The following is a 13,144-nucleotide window of genomic DNA, read 5'->3' as shown; positions in this document are numbered from 1 at the left end:
CGTAGTGGGTAGAGCAACCGTGCTAGAAACCTGAGGGTTGCAGGTTCGCTCCCCGCCTCTTACCATCCAAAAAACAAAACAAAACGCTGCCGTTGTGTCCTTGGGCGGGACACTTCACCCTTTGCCCCCGGTGCCACTCACACCGGTGAATTGAATGATGAATGATAGGTGGTGGTCGGAAGGGCCGTTGGCGCAAATTGCAGCCACGCTTCCATCAGTCTACCCCAGGGCAGCTGTGGCTATGAAAGTAGCTTACCACCACCAGGTGTGAATGAATGATGGGTTCTACATGTAAAGCGACTTTGGGTACTTAGAAAAGCGCTATATAAATCCCAGTTATTATTATTATTATTATTATTAAGTAGTAACATGCTGAATATAAAAATGGTATTTCACAATTCCTGGAATTTCCTGAAAAACTGGTAATTTTTCCAGTCCAAAAAATTACAGATTTTGTCCTAATTAAGAGGATTTTTTTTGATGGTGGAACGGTTGAAGTGGGTTGAAAAATGTGGAAGGAGTAGACGACAGAAAAAAGGGTGGAAAATAGGGCTTTGGAAAACCAGGAATTCTGGAAAATCCTGGAATTTTCTTGAACTTGGAAAAGTTACCAGAATGGTGGAATAAGTTGAAGGTGGAATGGTTTGAATTGATAGAAAAAAAATTGGAAATTGTGGAAGTTTGAAAAATGGCCAACTTCACTGGTTTTGGTGTTTTGTATATTACAACATTTTTTGCTGGAATAAAGTCATATTATTTTGATATTTACATGAAATACGTCATCATTTTTTACGACAAACATGATGTAAAATGAGAACTAGAAGAAGGCCGGAAGCTTCTAAACTGGTCGTAAGAATTGGCATACAAAACGGCTCATCCACATTTCACTATGTAAAGCGCTTTGAGTCACTAGAGAAAAAGCGCTATGTAAATATAATTAACTAACTAACTAACATCCACAGCTGCACCAATGAGAATTTTCAGAATAATTGTATCTAAGTTATCACAAAACTTTGTGTTACATTGAGTTCAGCTCGCCCTTTGAGAGGACAAAAGCTGTCATTGATCCTACCAAGCAAAAGGCTTTTAAAACTCCACTGTGTACGATGGGAAGCGACATGAAGGCGTCGGTTTCTTTTTTCTATCGTAATCCACAGGAAGATTTTGTCTTGACCCGAGATCTACAAAGATCCCTCCAGGCACCTTTTCTTTGAACTGTTTTACGACCTTTTTTTTTAACTGTTTTGTAGCCAAAGGCAGCGGCTGTTTACGACCCCCTTCCTTTAGAAACAGCTGTTGCCATGTAATCAGGGGAAGTCCAAATAAAAGAGGAGGCATACAATCTTTCGTCAGAGCGTGGTGGAGACTGTGCAAGAGTACAGCCCAGACGTTTCTCCTCAATTGAGCCAAATGTAATTCTGTCTCTGTTTAATTCCTTGCTTCTTGTCTTGTTTAATAAATGTCATCAGTGTTTGAATCTGACAAGAATGTTAACAAGTTATTGTCATTGTGTTTAATCTCACAGAGGGAGATGAAACTGGGGTGATGGACAGCCTCATGGAAGCGCTACAGTCCGGAGCAGCCTTCCGCGATCGCCGAAAACGGACGCCGCGCAACGGTAAGGCAGAAGTTTACGCATATTTACACGCTTTGTCGGAAGAATCTGAGTTTCAGATCTACACATGACGTCTAATTCACAGCTCCTCAGACATCATTTTCATACAATTTTCTGCTAATTAATATTCCGTTTTGCGAAAGCTTTTTCACTTCGACCCATGACCTCTTAGTCCTGCTGCCAGGCTCACTGCTGTGTTGCCCAATGCACTCTTTTACGCAGAATCGAGCGTTTGCTGGTGTCGAGGTCAAGGGTGAACGTTGAGCCGCCAGAAGTATCCGACTATAGTCTTAACATGACAAACTGACTTGTTATAACTCTCACACTTTACAGTAGAACTTCCACTCGCAGGTTGTCAACCATCTCGACTGAATGTGTCCTGTTTGTGAATAATTTGTGCTCTTTTGTCAACTCTTTTTTTACCCTTAAAAAAAAATTAGAAATGCAATTAATATGAATACTTTATTGCAGATTTTTTTTGTATGATTTAATTTAATTTCTATGCAAATGTAATATAAAAAAAATCTCGCATATACCATATTTCCTCATATAGCGTCTGAGGTGTTTATTTACTTAACTGCAGACGTCTTATTCATTCATATTTGTTTTATATTCATACATATATTACATTTAATTTTCAAAATCAATTTATAATTGTGTAAGAACTAACATAAATAATTTCCCACAAACTAATAAATGACACTGTACACAAAAAAAACATGGTAAAATATGTCTTTGGTTTAGTTACGTTGGAATAGTCTCCTCCATAAGGCTACAATTATGTTTAAATCATGGGGTGTCAAACTCATTTTTGATGGGGGGCCACATGGAGAAAAATCTACTCCCAAGTGGGCCGGGACTGGTAAAATCACGGCGCGATAACCTAAAAATAAAGACAACGTCAGATTGTTTTCTTTGTTTTAAAAATCGAACGAGCACATTCTGAAAATGTACAAATCGTAATGTTGTTGTTGCAATTAATAGTATTCTATCTTTATTTGTGGTTATTTATACTTTCTGAATAAATGATGTGATAACGTTCGTCAGTCAACTCATTGGTGTTAATTTTCAATCTGTCAAGATAAAAAAAATGATATCAAAATCAAATTACGGGATGTTATTTATGTAGTTTGCATATGTTCCTCGACTGGTGCACTAATATCGTGTGGTTTATTTTGTTTTACATATGTAGCATCAGCTACAAAGAATTGCTATTGCGACACCTAGTGGACACATTTAGAACACCAACCTTCAATCAATAATGTTTGCTCATTTTTATACTTGGAAAACTTGTTTGACCCCTCTGGTTTAAAGGGGTCGTTTAAATGCACTCACTTTAATCTAACTCGTACCAACATAAATTAAAGCCACCGAAGGCATAACTATATGAGGAAATACCATTTTAATTCCGCCTTTCTTTCAATGAATCCCCTCTAATGCCTTTCTCTCCATTCTCACACACACATCCAACCCTTCCCCTCTTTTCATTCCTTTCCTTTTTGTTGTTTTATTCCCATCATCACATCTTTACAGGTGATCAAAGTCCTTCCAGTCCAGCCTCTCGGTGGCCGGCTGCTAACTATGGTTACAGAACCTTAGGTGTGTGCTTTTTTAAATACCTTCTTTCTTCAAAAAAAACAAAAAACATGTCATAGCATGTCTCCTGCTGCTCTAATCCTCACTGCATCACGTGCGTCCTCGGGCTGCCGTACAACCCTGAAGGCCGTTGCTTACTTCTTCGCCAAGGTGATAGTAAAGCAGTGCATCAAAATAGGGATTTGGGCACGTGTCCCACATATTATGGTGTTATTTCAGCTTAGATGGAACTGTGAGAACAAATTGTGCTGAAACGGTTCATAATAACAAATATTTAGCTGTCAATGGTAGTGGAAAAACTATTTGAAATGACACATGAAGTGCCAAATTATTAAGTTGTTCAACAGTCCGGGGTCTCTGTCGTGGTATTTTAGGCTTCATAATGCGCCGCACACTTTCAATGGGAGGCAGGTTTGGACTACAGGCAGGCCAGTCTAGTACCCGCACTCTTACACTATGAAGCCACGCTGTTGTAACACGTGGCTTGGCATTGTCTCGCTGAAATAAGCAGGGGCGTCCACGATAACGTTGCTTGGATGGCAACATATGTTGCTTCAAAACCTGTCCCACATATTATGGTGTTATTCCAGCTTAAATGGAACTATGAGAACAAATTGTGCCGAAACGGTTCATAATAACAAATATTTAGCTGTGTTTGTGTCAATGGTAGTGGAAAAAATATTCGAATTGACACATGAAGTGCCAAATTATTAAGTTGTTTAACAGTCCGGGGTCTCAGTTATGGTATTTTAGGCTTCATATTGCACCACACATTTTCAACGGGAGACAGGTCTGGACTACAGATAGGCCAGTCTAGTACCCGCACTCTTTTACTATGAAGCCACGCTGTTGTAACACATGGCTTGGCATTGTCTTGCTGAAATAAGCAGGGGCGTCCATGATAACGTTGCTTGGATGGCAACATATGTTGCTCCAAAACCTGTCCCACATATTATGGTGTTATTTCAGCTTGGATGGAACTATGAGAACAAATTGTGCTGAAACGGTTCACAACAAAAAAATATTTACCTGTGTTTGTGTCAATGGGAGTGGAAAAACTATTCGAAATTACACATGAAGTGCCAAATTATTAAGTTGTTTAACAGTCCAGGGTCTCTCTTGTGGTATTTTAGGCTGCATAATGCACTGCACACTTTCAATGGGAGGCAGGTTTGGACTACAGGCAGGCCAGTCTAGTACCCGCACTCTTACACTATGAAGCCACGCTGTTGTAACACATGGCTTGGCATTGTCTCGCTGAAATAAGCAGGGGCGTCCATGATAACATTGCTTGGATGGCAACATATGTTGCTCCAAAACCTGTCCCACATATTATGGTGTTATTTCAGCTTTGATGGAACTATGACAACAAATTGTGTTGAAATAGTTCATAATGAAAAAATATTTAGCTGTGTTTGCATCAATGGTAGTGGAAAAACTATTTGAAATGACACATGAAGTGCCAAAGTATTAAGTTGTTCACTCAGTTGTTCTAATTTAGGCTTCATATTGCACCACACATTTTCAATGGGAGACAGGTCTGGACTACAGGCAGGCCAGTATAGTACCCACACTCTTTTACTATGAAGCCATGCTGTTGTAACATATGGCTTGGCATTGTCTTGCTGAAATAAGCAGGGGCGTCCATGATAACGTTGCTTGGATGGCAACATATGTTGCTCCAAAACCTGTCCCACATATTATGGTGTTATTTCAGCTTAGATGGAACTATGAGAACAAATTGTGCTGAAATGGTTCATGATGAAAAATAGTTAGCTGTGTTTGCGTCAATGGTAGTGGAAAAACTATTTGAAATGACACATGAAATGCCAAATTATTAAGTTGTTTAACAGTCCGGGGTCTCTGTTGTGGTATTTTAGGCTTCATAATGCGCCGCACACTTTCAATGGGAGGCAGGTCTGGACTACAGGCAGGCCAGTCTAGTACCCGCACTCTTACACTATGAAGCCACGCTGTTGTAACACATGGCTTGGCATTGTCTCGCTGAAATAAGCAGAGGCGTCCACGTAATGGTGTTATTTCAGCTATTTGATTAGACCTAAATATGAAAACAAGTAGAGCCGAATGCAAATATTTAGCTGTGTTTGTGTCAGTGGTAGTGGAAAAACTATTTCAAATGACACAAGTTGCTATTTTGCCTTTTTTTTTTTTTTTTGCAAAATACACATTTTGCAGTGCCAAATTATGCAACTAGGCTCCTCATAATTCAAATATTAAAAATATTGCAATAATTAGCAAATTAACTGTATAAAGTAACTTACTTTGCAAACCGCCAGACTTTATTTTAAAGGGGAACACCACTTTTTTTTAATTTTGCCTATCATTCACAATCAATATGTAAGGCAAGAACATGTTTATTTTTCCTTTTTTTATGCATTCTAAGTTGTAAAATGTAGCTAATTGGAGTAATCTATTTTTTTTACATGCCGTAACCTGCATATTAACCATGTTTTACCGTTATTATAGGCGCTAATGTTGAGGAACTACTTTTAGTAACACGGTGCCTTGATCCCGGAGGTACTGCAACTCTTGACGTACTGAACCGCTGAGCTGCTGCGTCACCTGAATTGGTAAAAGTTAATTCCAGATTACAAACCACGCCTCTCACTTGTATCGTAGAAGATTGTGGACACAAACCGAAAAGTTCGTCAACTTTGGAATTCCACTTAGACCTGAAATGCGTTTGCTCCCAGCATTTTTTACCTGAGCAAAGATTACGCTGATCATCTAAACAGAGTACATAAATCTTGTGCTGAAAGAGATAAACATTCCTTCAATGAGAGCAGACATTGTACAGTAAGTGATTGTTTTATACGTATATGTTCGTAGTTTGCATGTCTTGTTTATCACTTAGCAATACTGCTACATGATGTTTAAGTGTTACACAAAATCTGCATCTATTTAGCAGACTTCTTCTAAAACTTGTAGCTCATCCTCTTTAAATTCAGGCTCAAAAATATAAGGTTCTGGATCATCATTTGTCGCAAAGTAGTAGTTGTTGGCCATGATTAGCAGTAGTTGTAAATAGGGAATAGCAAACGTTGCCAAGTGCAATGTGGCCAAAAATAAAGTTCCGAAAACACTTAATGACCAAAATACTTAAATATTACATGTTATTATGAATGTGTCAGTTACTACATTAAATATGTATATACCAGGGGTGTCCAAACGACGGCTTGCCCTGAATGCTATAAATTTGCTGGACAAGTGTAAACCAGATCAATGACCCTGAGATATACGTTGCACTAAAAGCCTCTCGCTCTTGTTCTCGCTCGCTCTATATATATATATATATATATATATATATATATATATATATATATATATATATATATATATATAGATGCACAATCCAAACAACATTCCCTCGTCATGGTGCAAAAACAAAACAAAACAAAAATACAACGAACATAAAGGTCAACACTCATGGTCACACCTGTTCAATGAACATTGTGAATATATATATTTTTTAAAACGTTTGGCACATTTTAGCTGCTTGATATTTCTGATTAATTACAACACTTTAAGAAGGTCGTAAACAAGGTAGGAGTCAAACTTTCACATATTGTTAATATTAAATTAAATTAATTACATACCAATTAAAATATATGTACACACATATATCTACATATAAACACTCTCGCACACACACATATATATATATATATATATATATATATATATATATATATATATATATATATATATATATGTGTGTGTATATATATATGTGTGTATATATATGTGTATATATACATGTGTATATATATGTGTATATATACATGTGTATATATATGTGTATATATACATATGTATATATATGCTACTTTATAACATATATATATATATATGTGTATAAATATAAATGTTTTTTTAATATATATATATATATATATGTATATATATATATATATATAATGCGTCCCCCAAGTCAAAATGTTTGGACACCCCTGGTATATATTTAAAAGTGTGTATATAAAACATTGCTGGAGGGCTTTACAGGCGGAATAGATCAAATCCCCATTACCCGCATTGTTAGCCACCTCTTGCTAGCCGTTTTTCACTTGTTAGAATGCACAAAACCCAAAGAGACATGTCCAAACTCCCCCTTTTGAGAAGTGTAACAAAGCCATTTTTTTCATTTTTTTTTTATAAAGTGGCGAGTCAGAGGAAGTAACATTTCGACCTTCATGTTATGTTTGAGTGGTGCAAACAAGTGAGGGAAATGATAGATTTTGCTCACGTTTGGTGCCCGAGGGATACTTATTATCATTTAATATCTTTTTAACAACTCACTTTTGCATAATAGGGGGACCTTTAAATACCAATACCTCCCCGGTTGCCGTCCTCTCGGGAGGCGAACGGAAGACTACCAGCTCCACCGCGGCACAATTCGTGGTGCTGCCAGTCACAATTACTCCCAATTCCGCACGCATTTCCCATTTCCTTGTCTCCACTTTGTCTGAGACGGGAAAGCCAACCCTGGAGGCTCCGAGCGTGCAAATCGCATGCACGTTATGTAATTACGCCAGGCAGTCCTAATTCAGCACTGGGGAAATGGACACATTGATGGACTATTGTGAGACTGTTGCAAGATTGAAATACTTTTCAGTAATAACCGACGTGTCTCGGGATTATGTGACGTCAGGGCCGGACCCGGGGGACAATGTGCCATCTTACTCTGATAACGAGGCAGGGCGAGGCTACACATTTCATATGACCCGCCCCGTCATTCAATAACTGACATGTTGCCTATTTGCGCAAAACGGGACCCCACGAAGAGTGTGAGCATTTTTTTACCTGAGTAAAGATACATAAGTCTTATGCTGAAAGATATAAACATCCCTTTATTCGGCATCTCAATGAGAGCAGACATTGTACAGTAAGTGATTGGTTTATATATGTTTATATGTAACATCTTAAATTGCCTGTTGCCGTCTTAAGACATGTAATACCTGTACTTTTTAACATTTGCATGTGAGCGTAAAAAGAGGTTGTATGATAAACCTAAAATGAGGTAATTCAACCTTCAAAAGCGCCTGAAAAGCAGGAACGTAAAGATCTTTACAGAACATTGTTTCGTGGTAATGATGGAACTTAATGTTTGGTACCGGTATCAAAATGTATTTTGATACTTTTTGATACTTTCCTATATAAAGGGCACCACAAAAAATTACATTGTTGACTGTATTTGAACAAAAACATCTAATGATTCATTAAATATGTGTTTCTCATTGCAATCATTGAACAATTGTGTCCTTAAATAAAATAGTGAACATTAGACTTAGACAAACTTTATTGATCCACAAAGGGAAATTGTTCCACACAGTAGCTCAGTTACAAAGGATGGAAATAATGAGGGAAAGGTATAAAGTAGACTAAAAATGTACCATAGTAGCAATATAAAATACAATATATATATATATATATATATATATATATATATATATATATATATATATATATATTATTTACATATTATATATACAGTATATATTACTGTATAATATGTGGGGCGGTATAGCTCAGTTGGTAGAGTGGCCGTGCCGGCAACTTGAGGGTTCCATGTTCGATCCCCGCCTCCGCCATCCTAGTCACTGCCGTTGTATCCTTGGGCAAGGCACTGGTTTAAATGTAACTTAGATATTGGGTTTCACTATTTAAAAGCGCTTTGAGTCACTAGAAAAAGCGCTATATAAATATAATTCACTTCACTTCACATATACTGATAAGGCGCTTTTGGTAGCCATCCACAAGCTTCTGCTTGAATTTTTGACCACTCCTCTTGACAAAATTGGTGCAGTTCAGCTGTTGTTGTTTTTTTTTGACATGGACTTGTTTCTTCAGCATTGTCCACACGTTTAAGTCAGGACTTTGGGAAAGGCCATTCTAAAACCTTCACTCTAGCCTGATTTAGCCATTCCTTTACCACTGTTGACGTGTGTTTGGGGGTCATTGTCCTGTTGGAACACCCAACTGCGCCCAAGACCCAACCTCCGGGCTGATGATTTTAGGTTGTCCTGGAGAATTTGGAGGTAATCCTCCTTTTTTCATCGTCCCATTTACTCTCTGTAAAGCACCAGTTCTATTAGCAGCAAAACAGGCCCGGAGCATAATACTACCACCACCATGCTTGACGGTAGGAGTGGTGTTACTGGGAATAAACTTCTCTAAACATATTGCTGGGTATTGTGGCCAAACAGCTCCATTTGTGTTTCATCTGACATCACATGGACAAAGATAAGACCTTCTGGAGGAAAAATCTGAACCCTCAAAAAAGCCAAAGACAAAGCAAACACTAGTATTTTTTAATCACTTTTTAGGGCGCTTGCAGACTGCCAAGTTATAAGGAAAAAAAAAAAAAAAAGATGCTCTCCATTTTCTATTTCCTGCGTCCTCCCCGTGGTAGGACAGTTACGGGGGCATCCGGCAGGAGGTTGGCAGATTTAAAACACGAGCCCCTCATACATCCATTTTGTCTCAGGGATGAAAGCCGGGTCGTTCATAGCGAGGTGCATCCCAAAAGACACATCTAGCGCCCAGACAATCGTTTATATTTTTCCAGGAGTCGTTACCATCCCCGGGTCTTACTCTGCTTTTATCCCGCCTCACCTTCACAGGGTGGTCCTTCAAGAAGTTGCCTTATCAGTTCTATGGAGTAAGTCTCTTAAGGACTGATGTGACATGGAACAGGTGGAGGGGGGGGGCTATGCAACTTGCACTCATTAAAAATAGAGATGCGGCGGCGATAGATCGCTTACCGGGTTCACAGAACTTTCTAATCTTTCAAAGCCTCGCGGGTTAATTCCGCGGGGCGGATCAGAAACGAGGACCCCCCCTCCCGTCAACCCCTCACTGTATGTTTAATGAAGATGAAATTACCTCTCATGAAATTTTAAAGAGGCAGAAGCGGAAGGAGAGGCAGGATGAAGATGCTCGAGGGAAGCGAATGAAGGGGATGCTAAAGCCTTTGTCTTCCCCAAAGTCCCCTTTTCACCTTGAAGACATCATGGTGGACACCTTTTGAACACCGGTGGAACGTTACTATTTTGCATGACTACCGTATTTTCTATACTGAAAAGCGCACCCATTCAATTTAAAAAGAAAACAATGTTTCCGTATATTAGCCACACCGGACTATAAGCTGCAGATATATATGTTGTTAGAAGATTTTGTATATGTACATACCGTATTTTCCGGATTATAAGGCGCACTGCCGATGAATGGTATATTTGTTTTCATATATAAGGCGCACCGGATTATAGGGCACATTAAAGGAGTCATATTATTTATTTATTTTTCTTAATGTAAAACACTTCCTTGTGGTCTACATAACATGTAATGGCGGTTATTTGGTCAAAATGTTGCATAGATCAGTGTTTTTAAACCACTGTGAGATACAGTCTGGTGTGCCGTGGGAGATCATCTAGTTTCACTTATTTGGGTTAAAAATATTTTTTGCAAACCAGTAATTATAGTCTGCACATTATGTGTTGTTGTTGAGTGTCGGTGCTGTCTAGAGCTCAGCAGAGTAACCGTGTAATACTCTTCCATATCCGTAGGTGGCAGCCGGTAGCTAAGTGCGTTGCAGATGTCGGGAACAGCGGGACGCAGCGTGCAGGTAAAAAGGTGTCTAATGCTTAAACCAAAAATAAACAAAAGGTGAGTGCCCCTAAGAAAAGGCATTGAAGCTTAGGGAGGGCTATGCAGAAGAAAACTAAAACTGAACTGGCTACAAAGTAAACAAAAACAGAATGCTGGACGACAGCAAAGACTTACTGTGGAGCAAAGACGGCGTCCACAAAGTACATCCGAACATGACATGAAAATCAACAATGTCCCCACAAAGAAGGATAAAAACAACTGAAATATTCTTGATTGCTAAAACAAAGCAGGTGTGGGGAATAGCGGTCAAGGAAGACATAAAACTGCTACAGGAAAATACCAAAAAAAGAGAAAAAGGCACCAAATTAGGAGCGCAAGACAAGAACTAAAACACTACACACAGGAAAACCGCAAAAAACTCCAAATAAGTCATGGCGTGATGTGACAGGTGGTGACAGTACACCTACTTTGAGACAAGAGCAACATTGATGCACGCTTGGTTATGCTTTAAAGTCATACCCAACAATTGACTTTAACTTTTTACTGTCAACTTTTTTAATGATTTCTGCTGGTGGTGTTCACACATAAGGCACACCTTAGGGCGCATTAAAAGAGTCATACTATTATTATTTTTTTAATTGTAGACCCTTCCTTGTGGTCTACATAACATGTAATGGTAGTTCTTTGGTCAAAATGTTGCATAGATGATGTTTTACAGATCATCTTCAAGCCGCTTTCTGACATTCGCTTCCGGATGCGCCGTTTTGTGGGCGGTCTTATTTACGTGGCTCACCTTCAGCAGCGTCTTCTCCCCGTCACTTTTGTTGTAGCGGTGTAGCGTGCAAGGACGGGAGTGGAAGAAGTGTCAAAAGATGGCGCTAACTGTTTTAATGACATTCAGACTTTACTTCAATCAATAACGGAGCAGCATCTCCTCATCCGGAAACAACAACACCGGAAATGTGTCCCGTGAAAAACCGTCCAAACGGAACTCTCTAATAACTAAAGTTCCTTGGGTGAATAATGTAAACTCACTACACCGGTATGTTTTAGCGCTTTCATGGTGAGTTTACTGACAGATATAAGTAATAACTTTACACTACTTTATATTAAAAATGGCAACAGCGGATGATGAATGTCCCATAACGAGAAGATAGAGAAATAGAAGAAGCTTATCGACTACGAGGTCGGCACGGACTACAAAGGCGGAGGCGCGCAATTTTACAGGACTTATGCAGATCCCAAATACAGATCAGCAGGTACCGGAAGGTAAGAAAAGTTGCTTTTGCATAAAACGCCAAATAATATGCCTTACCTTACACACATCACCATAATAATACTTGTATGCTGAAGCACAGTACAATGCGATGCGGCTTCATAGCTTACTTAAGTCGTACTAAAACATTTTGATAGATTTTTGTGCGCCGCGTGTAATGTCCTTTCATTGTCAGTGGATCCTCCTCCACATCATGTGACTGGCTTCCTCATCATCTCTCAAAATGGCTGGGGAATCTCCATGAGATTGATACTATTTTGATCATATCTGTTTATTCGCAAACCTTATAAGTCTTTTGGTGTCATAAATCATATATATATATTTTATATATATATATATATATATATATATGATAAGATAATAGCTTCAATATATTTTCGTATGATCTCTTTTTTTTGTCGGAAATTTTAGCCCGGCTTTTGTTTAGCATCTATGACTAGTTTGTTTACATATTCAGCAACGATAACAACGAATCCCACGTGTTGGTGACTCAGTCTCTGTGCTTTTTTTTATTGAGCACAACTGCAAAATAATCCACCGTGGGGCCATAAAAGTGTCTGCCTGCACTTTGATAAAGAAGACGAGAAACACTGTTGAATCCTAACGGGGGGAAAGGCAATGTAAGATTTTGCTTCTTCTTGCTTCTCTTCGGACACACACCTTTTTTCTTTGGATTTTTTTATTTTGCTGTTACTATTTTCCTGATGAATGTATTGCATTGGAAATAATAGGAGGAGAGTAATTTTGGTTTGTTGTGTTCGAAATAAACGGGTGAATAAAAAGAATTCAAGACAGAACTTATCGCAAAGTACAAAAGTGGCGTCCGTGTAGCTCGCCCCTCCCTTCCTCTGTCTCTCCGCTCTTCGCCAGCAAGAGTCGTCAATATCAAATCAATGTTTTTTTTGTATTTCATACACAAAATGCTGTATAAATAAAAATAAACTAGACGGAAAAACCTACGCACAAAACAATGACGAAAACAGGCTGAGGCTTTAAATTGTAAAAATAAAATAAAAATGTTACATTAATAA

General features: G+C 38.5%; 1 protein-coding gene across 1 annotated transcript in view; it reads left to right on the top strand.

Annotated features, from left to right (window-relative positions):
• Positions 1 to 13,144, top strand: part of diaph2 (diaphanous-related formin 2) — a 1,014,494-nt gene that overhangs the window by 872,747 nt on the left and 128,603 nt on the right. The window contains exons 29-30 of the mRNA XM_061976707.1: positions 1,526 to 1,618; positions 3,149 to 3,214. Of these exons, the coding sequence (XP_061832691.1) occupies positions 1,526 to 1,618; positions 3,149 to 3,214 (159 nt within the window). The remainder of the gene's footprint in view (positions 1 to 1,525; positions 1,619 to 3,148; positions 3,215 to 13,144) is intronic.

This window comes from Nerophis lumbriciformis, linkage group LG16 (genome assembly GCF_033978685.3).
Source record: "Nerophis lumbriciformis linkage group LG16, RoL_Nlum_v2.1, whole genome shotgun sequence".
Taxonomy (NCBI): domain Eukaryota; kingdom Metazoa; phylum Chordata; class Actinopteri; order Syngnathiformes; family Syngnathidae; genus Nerophis; species Nerophis lumbriciformis.
The sequence above is the reverse complement of the archived record's forward strand: the minus strand, read 5'-3'. Positions and strand labels throughout refer to the sequence as shown.